Raw genomic sequence first — 19,769 nt, forward strand, 5'->3', positions numbered from 1 at the left:
TATAGACCTGTTAGCTTGACATCGGTGGTTGGGAAGTTGTTGGAGTCGATTGTCAAGGATGAGGTTACAGAGTACCTGGAGGCATATGATAAGATAGGCAGAACTCAGCATGGGTTCCTTAAAGGAAAATCCTGCCTGACAAACCTATTACAATTTTTTGAGGAAATTACGAGTAGGCTAGACAAGGGAGATGCAGTGGATGTTGTATATTTGGATTTTCAGAAGGCCTTTGACAAGGTGACACACATGAGGCTACTTAACAAGATAAGAACCCATGGAATTATGGGAAAGTTACATACGTGGATACAGCAATGGCTGATTGGCAGGAAACAGACAGTGGGAATAAAGGGATCCTATTCTGGTTGGCTGCCGGTTACCAGTGGTGTTCAACAGGGGTCCCTGTTGGGGCCGCTTCTTTTTACATTGTACATCAACGGTTTGGATCATGGAATAGATGGCTTTGTGGCTAAGTTTGCTGACAATACGAAGATAGGTGGAGGGGCCGGTAGTGCTGAGGAAATGGAGAGCTGCAGAGAGACTTGGACAGATTGGAAGAATGGGCAAGGAAATGGCAAATGAAATATAATGTTGGAAAGTGTATGGTTATGCACTTTGGCAGAAGAAATAAACAGGCAGACTATTATTTAAATGGGAAGAGAATTCAAAGTTCTGAGATGCAATGGGACTTGGGAGTCCTCGTACAGGATACCCTTAAGGTTAACCTCCAGGTTGAGTCGGTGGTGAAGAAAGCGAATGCAATGTTGGCATTCATTTCTAGAGGAATAGAGTATAGGAGCAGGGATGTGATGTTGAGGCTCTATAAGATGCTGGTGAGACCTCACTTGGAGTACTGTGGGCAGTTTTGGTCTCCTTATTTAAGAAAGGATGTGCTGACGTTGGAGAGGATACAGAGAAGATTCACTAGAATGATTCCGGGAATGAGAGGGTTAATACATGAGGAACGTTTGTCCGCTCTTGGACTGTATTCCTTGGAGTTTAGAAGAATGAGGGGAGACCTCATAGAAACATTTTGAATGTTGAAAGGCATGGATAGAGTGGATGTGTCAAAATTGTTTCCCATGATGGGGGAGTCTAGTACGAGAAGGCATAACTTAAGGATTGAAGGGCGCCCATTCAGAACAGAAATGCGAAGAAATTTTTTTAGTCAGAGGGTGGTGAATCTATGGAATTTGTTGCCACGGGCAGCAGTGGAGAATAAGTCATTGGGTGTATTTAAGGCAGAGATTAATAGGTATCTGAGTAGCTAGGGCATCAAAGGTTATGGTGAAAGGGCAGGGGAGTGGAACTAAATGGGAGAATGGATCAGCTCATGATAAAATGGCGGAGCAGACTCGATGGGACGAATGGCCAACTTCTGCTCCTTTGTCTTATGGTCTTATGGTCTTATAACGTTAAATCTTTCTGCATGCTTGGTGACCTGACAGTTGTTTCTCACGGAGTACCATGGAATCAGATTAGGCTGGTCCAGATGTTTAAGTAGTAACATGGGATTCACAGTGAGTTTGGATACACATTTGGCTTGGTCTTAGAAGCCATAGGGTAGTGGTGGAGGGCTGTTACCCTGACTAGAAGTTTGTAATTAATTTTTTATATATATTGAGATACAGTGCAGAATAGACCCTTCCGGCCCTTCCAGCTGCACTGCCCAGAAATCCCCCGATTTAATCCGAGCCTCATCACCGGACAATTTACAATGCCCAATTAACCCACCAACCAGTATGTTTTTTTTGAATTCCGGGAGGAAACCAGAGCACTTGGAGGAAACCAGCATGATGACAGGAAGAATGTATAAACTCCTAACAGAGAGCCGCAGGAATTGAACCTGGTGTGCTGGTACTGTAGAGCATTGTGCCACCCTGGCGGTAATCAGTGGTGTTCCAATAGAATCAATAGTAGAATCCACGTTGTTAGCAATGTGTTTTAATGTTTCGGATCGAATTGTGGCCAGGACTCTGAAGTGCATTAATGTATAGTGGAATCTTGGTGTGCAAGACCATAGCTCCCTGAACGTGGTCACAAGTCGAATGAATGGGAAAGAAGGTGTATGACATGGTTAAGACCATAAGACTTAGGAGCAGAATTAGGCCATTCAGCCCATCAGGTCGGCTCTACCATTTCATCATGGCGGAACACAGATCCTACTCAACCCCATTTACCTCTCACCATCCGTTGATGCCCCGACTAATCAGGGATCTATCAACTTTCGCTTTAAATATACCCTCCAATATCCCTGAAGAATCCACTTGGCAAGCTCTTCTCTCATGCCTCTATATCCCATACATGTGATTTGGGCTTCTCCTTCTTAAATTGCAAAATGAATTTAATCATATAACGATCACTGCTTCCTAAGGGTTTGTTTATGTTAAGCTGACTAATAAAATCTAAGACAGACAATACTCAAACTAAGATAGCCTTTTCCCTGGTAGGCTTGCCTTTATTGATTGGAGCATTGAGTGCAGAAGTTGGGAAGATGTGCTGCAGCTGTATAAAACTTTAGTTGGGTCATATGTCACAGTCATAGTCATAGTCATACTTTATTGATCCCGGGGGAAATTGGTTTTCCTTACAGTTGCACCATAAATAATAAATAGTAATAGAACCATAAATAGTTAAATAGTAATATGTAAATTATGCCAGGAAATAAGTCCAGGCCCAGCCTATTGGCTCAGGGTGCCTGGCCCTCCAAGGGAGGAGTTGTAAAGTTTGATGGCCACAGGCAGGAATGACTTCCTATGACGCTCTGTGCTGCATCTCGGAGGAATAAGTCTCTGGCTGAATGTACTCCTGTGCCCACCCAGTACATTATGTAGTGGATGGGAGACATTGACCAAGATGGCATGCAACTTGGACAGCATCCTCTTTTCAGACACCACCGTCAGAGAGTCCAGTTCCATCCCTACAACCTCACTGGCCTTATGAGTTTGATTCTGTTGGTGTCTGCTCCCCTCAGCCTGTGGAGTATATGTGGAGTATTATCTGCAGTTCTCATCACACCATTACGGGTAGGATGTGGAGCCTTTGGAGAGGATTTAGAAATAGTTTGCAGCATGCTGCATGAGTTAGAACATATTGGCTAAAAGCATCATTTGAACAAACTTGGACTGTTTTCTCTGGCGCATCAGATGCTGAGGGATACTTGACAGAACTATATAAAATAATAAGAGGCATACATAGGATAGAGGGAGTTTTTCCCAGGAAGGAAGTGTGAAATACTGGAGGAGATAACTTCAAGATGAGAGGGAAAAAGTTCAAGAGATCTGCAGGGTAAGCTTTTTTTTTTCCTCAGTGTAGGTGCCTAGAATGTGGTATCAGGGAGGGTGCAGATAGCAGATAAATAGTGATGTGTAAGAGATATCTAGGCAGGCAGGTATACAGGCAATGTATTGTGTGGTATAGACCAAGTGCAGGCAAATGGAAGTAATCAGACTGACATCATTTAGCACAGACATGGTATTCCTGCATTGAGTTGTCCTGGTGTTCTTTTCTGAGTGAAGATCCTCTGTAATACACTCTAGTAAGGAAGTGCTAGATGTCTTTGTCTATTTGCTGATGGAAACAGATCGAATTGGAAGGGTTTTCAATTTCTGTTTCAATAGAAAACTGTCTGATATCTCCTGAAAGAACACACAGTAGCTGATCGTCTTACCCTGAGGAAGGAATCCAGTGAACCATTCTCCATGAACTCTGTGATGATCATTACTGGGCTGCTTTTGGTGACCACTCCTTCCAGATGTATGACGTTCGGATGATCAAATTGTCCCATGATGCTTGCTTCACTCAGGAAATCCCGTCTCTGCTTCTCTGTGTAACCAGATTTTAATGTCTTGATAGCCACAAATATTTCCCTCTTTCCAGGTAGCTTGAGATGCCCACTGCACACCTCTCCAAATTCACCTGGTGGGAAAGCCAAAGGAATAATTGTCTCACGGGTATTGTTTGGGTCAATTTCCCATGATGGGGCACAAAGGTTGTAAACATGGAATTATCATCTTCCCAGAATTAATCAGAAATTGCCTGTATAGAAAGTTTTAAAATAATTTACATTATCGATCTTGATTCCATGTTAGGACAATTCCCACTCTGTGTGCCTTCGTTGTATGTAACCAGTTCACTTCCTTTTCATAAATATATAAGAAATTGAAACTGCAACAGGCTACTCTCACTCAATCAATAAGATCATGGCTGATCCTTCTCACCACACTATCACTTCCTGTACTAACACCATATTCCTTTCCTCCTTCAACATGAGATAATATTTAAAATCATGAACACTGTCTAATACAGTTAGCAAGAACAGTTTCTCTTCATGGAGGGGCCAGGAATTAATTTGTAAGGTGATTCTAAAAAACTAAAATGACAAGAGGTAGGTTGTTTGGGGTGTAGTGGAAGCAGATTCAACTGCAACATTCAATAAAAAGCGGTATATCTATATATACAGGTGCACTAGAAGGCTGTGTGCTTGGCTTCATGCTCTACCCACTTTATACTTATAACTGTGAGGCTAAGCACAGCTCTAATGCCATATTCAAGTTTGCTAACAATACCACTGTCGTAGGCCGAATCCAAGCTGCTGACCTATCAGCATATAGGAGAAAGACTGAAAATCTGGCTGAGATGTACCACAACATCCTCTCAATCAATGCTAACAAGATCAAGGAACTGCTTATTGGCTTCAGGAGGAGGAAACCGGAGGTCCATGAGCTAGTCTTCATTGTGATATTCCAGAGGTGGAGAGGGACAGCAACTTGAAATTCCTCAGTTTTACCATTTCAGAGGATCTATCCTGGGTCCAGCATGTAAGTGCCATTACAAAGAAAGCACAGTGCCTCTACTTTCTTGGAAGTTTGCAAAGATTCAGCATGTCATCAAAAACTTTGACAAACTTCAATAGATGAATGGTGGAGAGTATCTAGTTGCATCACGGCCTGGTATGGAAACACGAATGTCCTAGAACAGAAAATCCTACAAAAGTTAGTGGAACAGCCCAGTCCATCATGGATGAAGCCCTCCCCACCAGTGAGCACACCTACATGGAGCATTGTCACAGAAAAGCAGAATCTATCACCAAAGAACCCCACCACCCAGGCTATGCTCTCTTCTCGCTGCTACCACCAGGAAGGTGGTACAGAAACCTGAGGACTCTTATCACCAGGTTCACAAACAGTTACTGTATGACCCCCCCCCCCTCAACTATCAGGCTCTTGAACCCAAGGGGATAACTTCAATCAACTTCACCCCAACACTAAACTGTTCCCACAACCAATGGACTCACTTTCAAGGGCTCTTCATCTCATGTTCTTGATATTTGTTGTTTATATTATTATTTGTTTTGCTTATTTATATTTACTGTGAATGTCCACAAGAAAATATAGGGTTGTATGAGGTGACATATATGTACTTTGATAATCAATAAATATATTGAATACATCAAACTTCAAACATCGAAAGAAAGAAAAATTGCAGTGCGATGGAGACAATCCAGGGAGTGGAAGCATGACTTTGTGCAGCAACCATTCTGTGATCTATGTGATTCTGCTCTCAGTTTTGTCCTGCTGTTTACAAGGATTGGATTCCACGTGCTCGTACCCACAGGCCTCCAGTTTCAACAGAATTTTCACTGTAGTTCCCAACATCTCCAGCTTGACACAATCTCCAGTCACATCCTCCCCACCTCTTTCAATCGTCAAATGGGCATTTCCTCTGAGGCATTCTAATTCATTCTCTCATCTTCTGCAATACACATACATATCTCACAGCTCTTTCACGAGCAGCTGCAGGAAAATTAACATCTGCTTTTGGGGCTTACTCCATTTGGTGCTCATAATGTGAATGCCATTATCCCGAGAAAGCTAACGTGTGCAGGGGTGAGCCAAGACTTCAGTTACTTCTCAATTTAATTTTCCATTCTGACCTCTGTCATTGCTGGGAGCAGCACTGCAGCCTCTACCTCAACACCAAGCTCTGCACTGAACTCAACAATTTTGCATAATCAGCCACTCCAGTTTTGCAGCCACATTTCCAACACTCTAAATCTGCTGCTCTCTCTTCTGCTGGATTCAGATTTCATTCAGGTCCTCCACTTATCCCTCTCCCATTCACATCTCCTGTAACTCATTCAGCCTGCCTTCAGTGGTTGGGAAGAGGTTGGAGTGATTATTAAGTATGAGGTTTTGGAGTACTTGGAGGCACGTGATAAAGTAGGCAAGGTTTCCTTCAGGGAAATCTTACCTGTTGGAAATCATTTTTGGATCGGGGCAAGAAGGACGGCGTGAGAGCTAAATTCTGAAGGAAGGCAGTTTTTAAAAAAAAACTTCGAGTACAAGAAGGACGAGACTGTGCAGGACAATCTCAGGACAGTGCGGAGTGTTTAAAAAGGAGACCACCCTATACAGCGGGCAGCAGTCAGAGAAGGCAGTGGAGTGAGTGGCAGCAGAGTGTAGGGCTTTGGCTCGATGGGCTTGGGCAGTAACGGGAAGAAGTGAGAGCAAGGCACCAACTTTTTTTTTTCCCTCTCGGTGAATCGGCCTGGACAGACAGAGGAACAGCAGGGCTCACATAGCTAACGGGCGGAGCTAACGGTTTAAAAAGTTCGTGTGTTTGGCAAGGTAAGTGGGTGAGTAGACTTATTTTTCCTTGTTTCATTCCTGTAGAATTAGGTAGCATGTCTGCAGGGTTAGTGCTTTGTTCAGGGTGTCAGATGTGTGCATCCTGGGAGACCTCCAGCCTCCCTGATGGCCACATCTGCGCCAGGTGCACCGAGATGCAGCTCCTCAGAGACGGTATTAGGGATCTGGAGCTGCAGCTTGATGACCTACTGCTTATCAGGGAAAGTGAAGAGGTGATAGACAGGAGCTACAGGGAGGTAGTCATCCCTAGGCTACAGGGGTCAGAGAACTGGGTGACTGTCAGGAGAGGGAAGGAAAATACCCTGATAGTGGAGAGCACCCCTGTGGTTCCCCCCCTCAGCAACAAGTATATCACTTTGGATGCTGTTGAGTGGGATGACCTGACAGGGAACGGCCATGGTGACCTGGTCTCTGGCACTGAGCCTGGTGCTGTTGTGCAGGAGAGAAGGAGGGAGAAGAGGAATGCGGTAGTCATAGGGGATTCCATAGTCAAGGGAACGGACAGGAGATTCTGTGAGCCTGATAGAGATACCCACATGGTGTGTTGCCTCCCAGGTACCAGGGTACAGGATGTCTCGGATTGAGTCCAGAATATTCTGAAGGAAGAGGGCGAGCAGCCAGCTGTCTTGATACATGTTGGTACCAATGACATAGATAGGAAAAGGGAGGAGGTCCTGAAGAGAGATTACCGGGAGTTAGGAAGGAAGTTGAGAAGCAAGACCTCCAGGGTAGTAATCTCAGGACTGCTACCTGTGCCACGTGCTAGCCAGGTCAGGAATAGTAGGATCAGGCAGATGAATACATGGCTGAGAGACTGGTGCAGGGGGCAGGGCTTCAGATTCTTGGATTATCGGGATCTCTTCTGGGGGAAGTATGACCTGTTCCAAAAGGTCGGGTTACACCTGAACCCAAAGGGGACCAATATCCTGGTGGGAAGTTTTAATAGAGCTGTTAGGGAGGGTTTAAACTAATTTGGCAGGGGGATGGGAACCGGAATGATAGAGCGGAGGAGGGGGAAAACAGAAATAAATCTAAGATAGTGAGCAGTAATGATGTCAGGAAGGACAGGCAGGTGATGGGGCAAATTTGCAGCCATTGGGATGAGTTGCAGTGCAATAAAGTTGCAGTTAAATCAAAGTGAAAAGTACCAAATACTGGTCGTAAGGTGTTATACTTAAATGCACACAGCATAACGAATAGGGTGGATGATCTTGTCGTACAGCTACAGATTGGCAGGTATGATATTGTGGCCATCACTGAGACATGGCTAAAGGATGCATGTCTCTGGGAGCTGAACATCCAAGGAGACACGGTGTATTGGAAGGATAGGCAGGTAGGCAGAGGGGGTGGCGTGGCTTTATTGGTAAGAAATGATTAGAAAGAGGTGACATCGGATCGGAAGGTACAGAATCTTTATAGGTTGAGCTAAGAAATTGCAGGGGTAAATGGACCTTGATGGCAGTTATATACAGGCCTCCAAACAGCTGCAGTGATGTGGACTACAAATTACAACAGGAAATAGAAAAAGCTTGTCAGAAGGGAAGTGTTATGATAAAAGTGGGGGATTTTAACATGCGAGCGGATTGGGAAAATCAGGTCGGCACTGGATCTCAAGAGAGAATGTCTACCAGATGGCTTTTTAGAACAGGTTGTTGAGCCCACTAGGGGATCGGATGTACTGGATTGGGTATTGTGTAATGAACCGAAGGTGATTAGAGAGATTGAGGTGAAGGAACCCTTAGGAGGCAGTGATCATAACATGATTGAGTTCACTGTGAAATTTGAAAAAGAGAAGCCGAAATCTGATGCGTCAGTATTTCAGTGGAGTAAAGGAAGTTGCAGTGGCATGAGAGAGGAACTGGCCAGAGTTGACTGGAAAGAGACACTAGCGGGAAGGACGGCAGAGCAGCAGTGGCTGGAGTTTATGTGAGAAGTGAGGAAGATGCAAGACAGGTATATTCCAAAAAAGAAATTTTCGAATGGAAAAAGGATGCAACTGTGGCTGACAAGAGAAGTCAAAGCCAAAGTTAAAGCAAAGGGGAGGACATACAAGGAAGCAAAAATCAGTGGGAAGACAGGATTGGGAAGTTCTTAAAAGCTTACAAAAGGAAATTAGAAAGGTCATTAAGAGGGAAAGATGAACTATGAAAAGAAGCTAGCAAATAATATCAAAGAGGATACTAAAAGCTTTTTCAAGTATATAAAGAGTAAAAGACAGGTGAGAGTAGATATAGGACCAATAGAAAATGATGCTGGAGAAATTGTAATGGGAGATAAGGAGATGGCGGAGGAAATGAACGAGTATTTTGCATCAGTCTTCACTGAGGAAGACATCAGCAGTATACCAGACACTCAAGGGTGGTAGGGAAGAGAAGTGTGCGCAGTCACAATTACGACAGAGAAAGTACTCAGGAAGCTGAATAGTCTAAGGGTAGATAAATCTCCCGGACCAGATGGAATGCACCCTTGTGTACTGAAGGAAATAGCTGTGGAGATTGCGGAGGCATTAGCAATGATCTTTCAAAAGTTGGTAAGATTTTGGCATGGTTCTGGAGTACTGGAAGATTGCAAATGTCACTCCGCTATTTAAGAAGGGGGCAAGAAAGCAAAAAGGAAATTATAGACCTGTTAGCTTGACATCGGTGGTTGGGAAGTTGTTGGAGTTGATTGTCAAGGATGAGGTTACAGAGTACCTGGAGGCATATGACAAGATAGGCAAAACCCAGAATGGTTTCCTTAAAGGAAAATCCTGCCTGACAAACCTTTTGCAATTTTTTGAGGCAATTACAAGTAGGCTAGACAAGGGAGATGTTGTAGATGTTGTGTATTTGGATTTTCAGAAGGCCTTTGACAAGGTGCCACACATGACGCTGCTAAACAAGATAAGAGCCCATGGAATTACTGGGAAAGTTACATACGTGGATAGAGCATTGGCTGATTGGCAGGAAACAGAGTGGGAATAAAGAGATCCCATTCTGGTTGGCTGCTGGTTAGCAGTGGTGTTCCACAGGGGTCCGTGTTGGGGCCGCTTCTTTCTTCGTTGTACATCAACAATTCGGATTATGGGATAGATGGCTTTGTGGCTAAGTTTGCTGATGATACAAAGATAGGTGGAGGGGCTGGTAGTGCTGAGGAAACAGTCTGCAGAGAGACTTGGATAGATTGGGAGAATGGGCAAAGAAGTGGCAAATGAAATACAATGTTGGAAAGTGTATGGTTATGCACTTTAGTAGAAGAAATAAATGGGCAGACTATTATTTAAATGGAGAGAGAATTCAAAGTTCTGAGATGCAATGGGACTTAGGAGTCCTCATGCAGGATATCCTCCAGGTTGAGTCAGTGGTGAAGAAGGCGAATGCAATGTTGGTATTCATTTCTAGAGGAATAGAGTATAGGAGCAGGGGTGTGATGTTGAGGCTCTATAAGGTGCTGGTGAGACCTCACTTGGAGTACTGTGGGCAGTTTTGGTCTCCTTATTTAAGAAAGGATGTGTTGACATTAGAGAGGTTTCAGAGAAGATTCACTGGAATGATTCCGGGAATGAGAGGGTTAACATATGAGGAACGTTTGTCCGCTCTTGGACTGTATTCCTTGGAGTTTAGAAGAATGAGGGGAGACCTCATAGAAACATTTTGAATGTTGAAAGGCATGGACAGTGGATGTGGCAAAGTTGTTTCCCATGGTGGGGGAGTCTAGTACGAGAGGGCATGACTTAAGGATTGAAGGGCGCCCATTCAGAACAGATGCAAAGAAATTTTTTTAGTCAGAGGGTGGTGAATCTGTGGAATTTGTTGCCACAGGTGGCAGTGGAGGTCAAGTCATTGGGTGTATTTAAGGCAGAGATTGATAGGTATCTGAGTAGCCGGGGCATCAAAGGTTATGGTGAGAAAGCGGGGGAATGGAACTAAATGGGAGAATGGATCAGCTCATGATAAAATGGCGGAGCAGACTCGATGGGCCGAATGGCCTACTTCTGCTCCTTTGTCTTATGGTCTTTGAGGAATTAGCAGGCACAATAAACAAAAGAGAGTTAGTGGATGTTGTTTACTCAGATTTTCAAAGATGTTACAAGAGGGCCTATTCTGGTTGGCTGTCGGTTACCAGTGGTGTTCTGCGGGGACCGGTTTTAGGACTGCTTCTTTTCACGTTCTATGTCAATGATTTGGTTGACTCAATTGATGGGTTTGTGGCTAAATTTGCAGATGATACAAAAAAAGGTGGAGGGGCTGGTAGTGTTGAGGAAGCAGGGTGTCTGTAGAAGGACTTGGAACCTTGTGGGAGAATGGGCAATGAAGTACAGGTGGACAATAGTGCAGGGAAGTATACGGTTATGCACTTTGGTAGAAGAAATAAAGGGATAGACTATTTCAGAAAAAGCAAGAATCTCATCTCTGAGGGGGAATCTCATTGATCTATCAAATATCGAAAGGCCTAGATTGAATGGATGTAGAGAGGATGTTTCCTTTAATGTGTGAGTCTAGGACCAGAGGGGTGTCCATTTAGAACGGAGATGATAAGGAATTTCATTAGCCAGAGGGTGGTGAATCTGTGAAATTCATGGCAATGGATGGCTGTGATGGGCAAAAAACTGAGTATGTTTAAAGCAGAGGTTGGTAGGTTCTTGATTTGTCAGGGAGTCAAACGTTACGGGAAGAAGGCAGGAGAGTGACACGATGAGCTGAGTGGCCTAAATCTGCTACTATGTCTTATGGTTTTATTACTCTGTCGCTCAGTGGGCTCCACTGGTACGTATATCATTCCCTATTGCAACCAGAGAGTCCCAGCAAAGGTGAAGGGAGGAAATCTAATCACATTCATCTGAAGCTATTGAATGGAGCAGAGACAGTGTCCCCAAAGAAATAACGAGATGACAGGGGGTAGTCTAGTGCTGGATGTGACTGTTTTCACTATTTGCCTTCCCTAAGCCTCCTTTAAGAAGATGACAGTGAGTCCTTCTGAAAAAGAGCTTCAACTGTACCACTGGGACTACCGGGATTCTGACCCAATGACAATAGAGCAACACCAATCCATTCGACACACACAAAATGCTGGAGGAACTCAGCAGGTCAGGTAGCATCTGTGGGACAGAAATGGACAGTTCATGTTTTGGGCTGAGATCCTTCATTATTCAGCATTTGCATTCACATTTGTGACACTAATATATTTGTTGTCCGGATCACATACAACTTGCAATTGATATTGTTCCCACTGGTTAAAAAATTATCTTCTCCAAGTTAGTAAAACCAACCTGCCTGAGGCAAGTCTTCAAAGAGTGGCAGTCTTTGGTCCTTTGTGTCTGTTGCATTATCCAACAAGTTTAAGAGTGTATAATTTCTTAGACTACAACTTATATCTATTGATCTCCATTTTGAACGTACTCCCTGAATGAGGCACCACTGGGTTTGGAGTTCAAGGATTCATCTCCACTGGGTAAGAAGTTCAATGATTCTTCACCCTTGGGTAAGGGGTTTAAGGATTCGTCTCCACTGGGGATCAAGTACAAGGAGGTATCACCCTTAGGTAAGGAGTTCAAGAAGTCATCACCCCTGGGTAAGGTGTTCATTGTTCCAGATATAATCTCTATGTAACACAGCAATATGTCTCTCTTCTTATACGGAAATCTCCTTCCAAGAGAAACCTACTGTCCTAATTGCTTGCTGAATTTGTTCATAAGTGTTCAGTAATGGAATACAAGGACAACCAGGTTCCCCTGGTGACCAACACTTTTCAAATTATCACCTTTTAAAAGATAATCTTTCTTTCTGATACCAAAGTGGATGATCCTACATGGATCTTGGAGTGCTGCAGCACAGTGAAAGCCCTTTGGCATATCATATTCATGCTAACCATTTACTCATGTACATTGATCTCATTTTCCACCAATAGGGCCAGATCTTTCTCTCTGTATTCTGCCTGGAATTCAACCTCAATCAATGCCAGTATATTACTCCCGTACACTCTTCTGTGCCTATCAAGGAACTTCTGTAAGTTTGAATATACTGAATGAGATAGAAACATAGAAACATAGAAAATAGGTGCAGAAGTAGGCCATTCGGCCCTTCGAGCCTGCACCGCCATTCAGTATGATCATGGCTGATTATCCAACTCAGAACCCTGCACCAGCCTTCCCTCCATACCCCCTGATCCCTTCAGCCACAAGGGCCATATCTAACTCCCTCTTAAATATAGCCAATGAACTGGCCTCAACTGTTTCCTGTGGCAGAGAATTCCACAGATTCACCACTCTCTGTGTGAAGAAGTTTTTCCTAATCTTGGTCCTAAAAGACTTCCCCTTTATCCTCAAACTGTGACCCCTCATTCTGGACTTAGCCAACATCGGGAACAATCTTCCTGCATCAAGCCTGTCCAATCCCTTTAGAATTTTATACGTTTCAATCAGATCCCCCCTCAATCTTCTAAATTCCAACGAGTATAAGCCTAGTTCATCCAGTTTTTCATCATATGAAAGTCCTGCCATCCCAGGAACCAATCTGGTGAACCTTCTTTGTACTCCCTCTATGGCAAGGATGTCTTTCCTCAGATTAGGGGACCAAAACTGCACACAATACTCCAGGTGTGGTTTCACCAAGGCCTTGTACAACTGCAGTAGTACCTCCCTGCTCCTGTACTCGAATCCTCTTGCTATAAATGCCAGCATACCATTCGCCTTTTTCACCGCCTGCTGTACCTGCATGCCCACTTTCAATGACTGGTGTATAATGACACCCAGGTCTCGTTGCACCTCCCCTTTTCCTAATCGGCCACCATTCAGATAATAATCTGTTTTCCTGTTTTTGCCACCAAAGTGGATAACTTCACATTTATCCACATTAAGTTGCATCTGCCATGAATTTGCCCACTCACCTAACCTATCCAAGTCACCCTGCATCCTCTTAGCATAATCCTCACAGCTAACACTGCCGCCCAGCTGCGTGTCATCCGCAAACTTGGAGATGCTGCATTTAATTCCCTCATCCAAGTCATTAATATATATTGTAAACAACTGGGGTCCCAGCACTGAGCCTTGCAGTACCCCACTAGTCACTGCCTGCCATTCCGAAAAGGTCCCATTTATTCCCACTCTTTGCTTCCTGTCTGCCAACCAATTCTCTATCCACATCAATACCTTACCCCCAATACCGTGTGCTTTAAGTTTGCACACTAATCTCCTGTGTGGGACCTTGTCAAAAGCTTTTTGAAAATCCAAATATACCACATCCACTGGTTCTCCCCTATGCACTCTACTAGTTACATCCTCAAAAAATTCTATGAGATTCGTCAGACATGATTTTCCTTTCATAAATCCATGCTGACTTTGTCCAATGATTTCATCGCTTTCCAAATGTGCTGTTATCACATCTTTGATAACTGACTCTAGCAGTTTCCCCACCACCGATGTTAGGCTAATCGGTCTATAATTCCCTCGTTCCTCTCTCCCTCCTTTTTTAAAAAGTGGGGTTATATTAGCCACCCTCCAATCCGCAGGAACTAGTCCAGAATCTAAAGAGTTTTGAAAAATTATCACTAATGCATCCACTATTTCTTGGGCTACTTCCTTAAGCGCTCTGGGATGCAGACCATCTGGCCCTGGGGATTTATGTGCCTTTAATCACTTCAATTTACCTAACACCACTTCCCTACTAACATGTATTTCCTTCAGTTCCTCCATCTCACTGGACCCTCTGTCCCCTACTATTTCCGGAAGATTATTTATGTCCTCCTTAGTGAAGACAGAACTAAAGTAATTAATCAATTGGTCTGCCATGTCCTTGCTCCCCATAATCAATTCATCTGTTTCTGTCTGTATGGGACCTACATTTGTCTTAACCAATCCTTTTCTTTTCACATATCTATAAAAGCTTTTACAGTCAGTTTTTATGTTCCCTGCCAGTTTTCTCTCATAATCTTTTTCCCCCTTCCTAATTAAGCCCTTTGTCCTCCTCTGCTGAACTCTAAATTTCTCCCAGTCCTCAGGTGAGCCACTTTTTCTGGCTAATTTGTATGCTTCTTCTTTGGAATTGATACTATCCCTAATTTCCCTTGTCAGCCACGGGTGCACTATCTTCCTTGATTTATTCTTTTGCCAAACTGGGATGAACAATTGTTGTAGTTCATCCATGCGATCTTTAAATGCTTGCTATTGCATTTCCACCGTCAACCCTTTAAGTGTCATTTGCCAGTCTATCTTAGCTAATTCTCGTCTCATACCTTCAAAGTTATCCTTCTTTAAGTTCAGAACCTTTGTTTCTGAATTAACTATGTCACTCTCCATCTTAATGAAGAATTCCACTATATTATGGTCACTCTTACCCAAGGCGCCTCTCATGACAAGATTGCTAATTAACCCTTCCTCATTGCTCAATACCCAGTCTTGAATAGCCTGCTCTCTAGTTGGTTCCTCAACATGTTGGTTCAAAAAACCATCCCGCATACATTCCAAGAAATCCTCTTCCTCAGCGCCCTTACCAATTTGGTTCACCCAATCTACATGTAGATTGAAGTCACCCATTATAACTGCTGTTCCTTTATTGCACACATTTCTAATTTCCTGTTTAATACCATCCCCAACCTCACTACTACTGTTAGGTGGCCTGTACACAACTCCCACCAGCGTTTTCTGCCCCTTAGTGTTACGCAGCTCTACCCATATCGATTCCACATCTTCCCGGCTTATGTCCTTCCTTTCTATTGCGTTAATCTCCTCTCTAACCAGCAACGCCACCCCACCTCCTTTTCTTTCATGTCCATCCCTCCTGAATATTGAATATCCCTGAATGTTGAGCTCCCATCCTTGGTCACCCTGGAGCCATGTCTCTGTGATCCCAACTATATCATATTCATTAATAACAATCTACACTTTTAATTCATGCACCTTGTTACGAATGCTCCTTGCATTGACACACAAAGCCTTCAGGCACGCCTTTACAACTCTCTTAGCCCTTATACAATTATGTTGAAAAGTGGTCCTTTTTGATTTTTGCCCTGGATTTGTCGGCCTGCCACTTTTACTTTTCACCTTACTACTTTTTGCTTCTACCCTCATTTTACACCCCTCTGTCTCTCTGCACTTGTTCCCATCCTCCTGTTGTGAACTAACCTCCTCTCGCCTAGCCTCTTTAATTTGATTCCCACCCCCCAACCATTCTAGTTTAAAGTCACCTCAGTAGCCCTCGCTAATCTCCCTGCCAGGATATTGGTCCCCCTAGGATTCAAGTGTAACCCGTCCTTTTTGTACAGGTCACGCCTGCGCCAAAAGAGGTCCCAATGATCCAAAAACTTGAATTCCTGCCCCCTGCTCCAATCCTTCAGCCACGCATTTATCCTCCACCTCATTGCATTCCTACTCTCACTGTCACGTGGCACAGGCAGTAATCCCGAGATTACTAACCTTGCAGTCCTTTTTCTCAGCTCCCTTCCTAGCTCCCTATATTCTCCTTTCAGGACCTCTTCCCTTTTCCTACCTATGTCATTGGTACCTATATGTATCACGACCTCTGGCTCCTCACCCTCCCACTTCAGGATATCTTGGACACGATCAGAAACATCCCGGACCCTGGCACCAGGGAGGCAAACTACAATCTGGGTCTCTGGACTGCGTCCACATCGCCTATCTGACCCCCTTACTATCGAGTCCCCTATTACAACTGCCCTCCTCTTCCTTTCCCTACCCTTCTGAGCTACAGGGCCAGACTGTGCCGGAGGCACGGCCACTGTCGCTTCCCCCGGGTAAGCTGTCCCCCCCAACAGTACTCAAACAGGAGTACCTGTTGTCAAGGGGCACAGCCACCGGGGTACTCTCTATTACCTGACTCTTCCCCTTCCCCCTCCCAACCGTAACCCACTGGTCTGCCTCCTAATAGATATTTTGTTCTTATCGATTCTGGTTATTCCTACCTAAAAATATTTAACAGCTTTGTCCAATGTTAATCAGTCTGGTGGTGTAGCAGTTAGTGCTGCTGCCTCACGGCTCCAGGGAGGGTACAGATAAGGGATCTCCCAGTGGCCACCCATTTTAATTTCACTTCCCATTCCAGTATGCCCATCCATGGCCTCCTCCACTGTCGTGATAAGGCCACCCTTAGGTTGGAGGAACAACATATGATATTCCATTTGGGTAGCCTCCAACCTGATGGCATGAACATTGATTTCTCTAACTTCCAGTGATGCCTCCTCCCCCCCTCACTATTTCCCATCCCCTTTTCTCTCTCTCATGTTATCTCCTTGCCTGCCCATCGCCTCTCTCTGGTGCTCCCCCCCCCCTTTTCTTTCTTCCTTGGCTTTCTGTCTCTTTCACCAATCAGCTTCCTAGCTCTTTGCTTCATCCCTCCCCCTCCAGGTTTCACCTATCGCCTGGTGTTTCTCCAGTCCTGCCAAAGGGTCTTGGCCTGAAACATCGACAGTATTTTTTGCCATCGATGTTGACTGGCCTGCTAAGTTCCTCTCGCATTTTGTGTGAGTTACACAGGTAAGTTAATTGCTTATTGCAAATAACCTTTTGTGTAGACAAGTGATAATGACCCAAAGGGGAGTTGATGAGTGCATAAGAACAAATGAGTTGTAGTGGTACAGAGAAACATTGGAGAGAAAGACTGAATGAAGGGATTACTCTGCTGGAAGCTGGAATGGACCAGGCACCAACTGTCCTTTCTACAAATGTTAGGCTAGCTAGTCCAGTTCCCTGTTCAGCTTAGACCTGTGGGGAGGGGGAGGAGTACAACCTGGCAGGTGGTAGGTGAGACCAGGTGATGGGAAGGTGGGTGGATGGAGGAGGGAGGATAATGTGAGAAGGTGAGAGGTAAAAGTAAAGGGCTGTCTTGTGCCATGTGGCTTCCAACTCTGATTCCAAGCCTCCCAGTTTGGGCCCAGCAAGGATCCCAGGTACCTGTTGACTGCATCTCCTACCACAATGCCCCACTGTCCTTTCTTATCAGATTTCTCTTTCTTCAGCCCTTTACCTCCTCTACCTATCACCTCCCAGAGACCTGAAGCATCACTTGCTTATTTCCCTCCATAGATGCTACCTGTCCTGCAGAGTTCCTGCAACATTTGCGTGTTGCTCAGAATTGTCTCTTATAGTATTTGCTGCATATCACTCAAAGTTTCCTCTTACTCTCTACCCTTACTCTGTTACTGCCAGGAAATCCTCCACTACTGCTGTTTTGATTGAATCACACATCAGAAATCTACTGATAAATTTAATAAATTCATTTATTCTTCCATATTCACAATCCGGATTTGATGGGGATAGCCGGGAGAAGTGCAGAGGAACATCTGGAGTAACTTCTGAAATGCCTGCTTCGCTGCCACTGCTACTGTGCGATCGAGAATCTCCGGAGACGAAGGCCCCAAATCCTCGGCTTTGCATATTGCCTGTTCCTGGGGCTGGGGTCGAAATGCTTGGCGGAGATGGTGCTCTGTGCTCGGTGTCGAATAGGTGGTCGGAGGCTTGGAGTTTTCAGACGGACTCTGAGTCAGACTGTGGTCACTTGCTTCCGGGATGCTGCACGGCCAAGTTGGCGGCGCTGGAGGTTTACCGTCAGCTTGAGATGATTTCTACTTTCGAGAGACTTTGAGATTTTTACCGTGCCATGGTCTGATCTTACCAAATTACGGTATTGCTTTGCACTGTTGTAACTATGTTATAATTAAGTGGTTTTTGTTAGTTTTTAAGTCTGTTTGTCATGTGTTTTCGTGATATCATTCTGGAAAAACATTTTTATCATTTCTTAATGCCTGCATTACTAAATAACAATAAAAGGAGACTGCGTGTCCTCATAATCATCATCATATATATTTCTGATTATTAAAGGGCTACAGTAAATCCCAATCAATGTGATTGATACTTTTGTGTTTCTTGGTTACACTACATGATCTTTCCAGAACAACACCACTCTTCATGACTTTCAATACTAGTTAACGAGCTTCCTTGTATTTCAACTCATTGTCCTTGTCTGACAAGCTTCATGTTAAGCTGCTACCATCCATTTTTATATTACATTTTAAGAAATGGCCACCGGGTCACAAGCTTGCATGGTTATCTATGTCCCACAGTTTACTACCTTGATTTCTTATCCTCTGAGCATTAAAATTTCAACTCTAACAATTAAAATCAAAGAGACTTTGGATGCTGGAAAGTTGAAACAAAACCAGGCAATGCTAGTAAATCTCAGCAAGCCAGGCAGCACCTGTTAATGTTTTGGGTCTGCACAGTCCTCTGAAGGCCAACATATAACGAAGCAGGCAATTACACTCAGTGGCCAATTTATTAGGCAGCTTCTGTACTTAATGAAGTGGTTACTGAGTGTATGCTCATGGTCTTCTGCCACCAGCCCATCCACTTCAAGGTTTGACATGTTGTGCCTTCAGCAATGCTCTTCTGCACACTGCTGTTATTTCAGTAACACACACAATGCACACCGCTGTAACTTGAGTAACACACACACAATGCACACCGCTGTCATTTGAGTAACACACACAAAATGCACACCGCTGTCATTTGAGTAAGACACACACAATGCACACCACTGTTATTTGAGTAATACACAAAATACACACTGCTGTTATTTGAGTAACACACACAAAATGCACACCGCTGTTATTTGAGTAACACACACAAAATGCACACCGCTGTTATTTGAGTAACACACAAAATACACACTGCTGTTATTTGAGTAACACACACAAAATGCACACCGCTGTCATTTGAGTAAGACACACACAATGCACACCGCTGTTATTTCAGTAACACACACAATGCACACTGCTGTAACTTGAGTAATACACACAAAATGCACACCGCTGTCATTTCAGTAACACACACAAAATGCACACAACTGTTATTTCAGTAACATACACAAAATGCACACCGCTGTTATTTCAGTAACACACACAAAATGCACACCACTGTTATCTGAGTAACACACACAAAATGCTGCAGGGACTCAGCAGGGCAGGCAACATTTATGGAAAAGAGGAAACAGTTCATGTTTGGGTCTCGGCCCTCCAGTTCCTCCAGCATTTTGTGTGCGTTGTTTGTATTTCCAGAATGTGCAGATTTTCTCTTGACTGTTATCTGAGTTACTGTCGCCTTCCTGTCCGCTTGAATCGATCTGGCCATTTTCC

At 44.1% G+C, this 19,769-nt stretch overlaps 1 protein-coding gene across 1 annotated transcript in view; it reads right to left on the bottom strand.

Annotated features, from left to right (window-relative positions):
• LOC134338011 (ephrin type-B receptor 2) overlaps window positions 1–19,769 on the bottom strand; it is a 532,321-nt gene that overhangs the window by 25,805 nt on the left and 486,747 nt on the right. Inside the window, exon 11 of the mRNA XM_063033507.1 lies at window positions 3,668–3,915. Within this exon, the coding sequence (XP_062889577.1) occupies window positions 3,668–3,915 (248 nt within the window). The remainder of the gene's footprint in view (window positions 1–3,667; window positions 3,916–19,769) is intronic.

The sequence above is a fragment of the Mobula hypostoma genome, chromosome 25 (assembly GCF_963921235.1).
Source record: "Mobula hypostoma chromosome 25, sMobHyp1.1, whole genome shotgun sequence".
Classification (NCBI taxonomy): Eukaryota; Metazoa; Chordata; class Chondrichthyes; order Myliobatiformes; family Myliobatidae; genus Mobula; species Mobula hypostoma.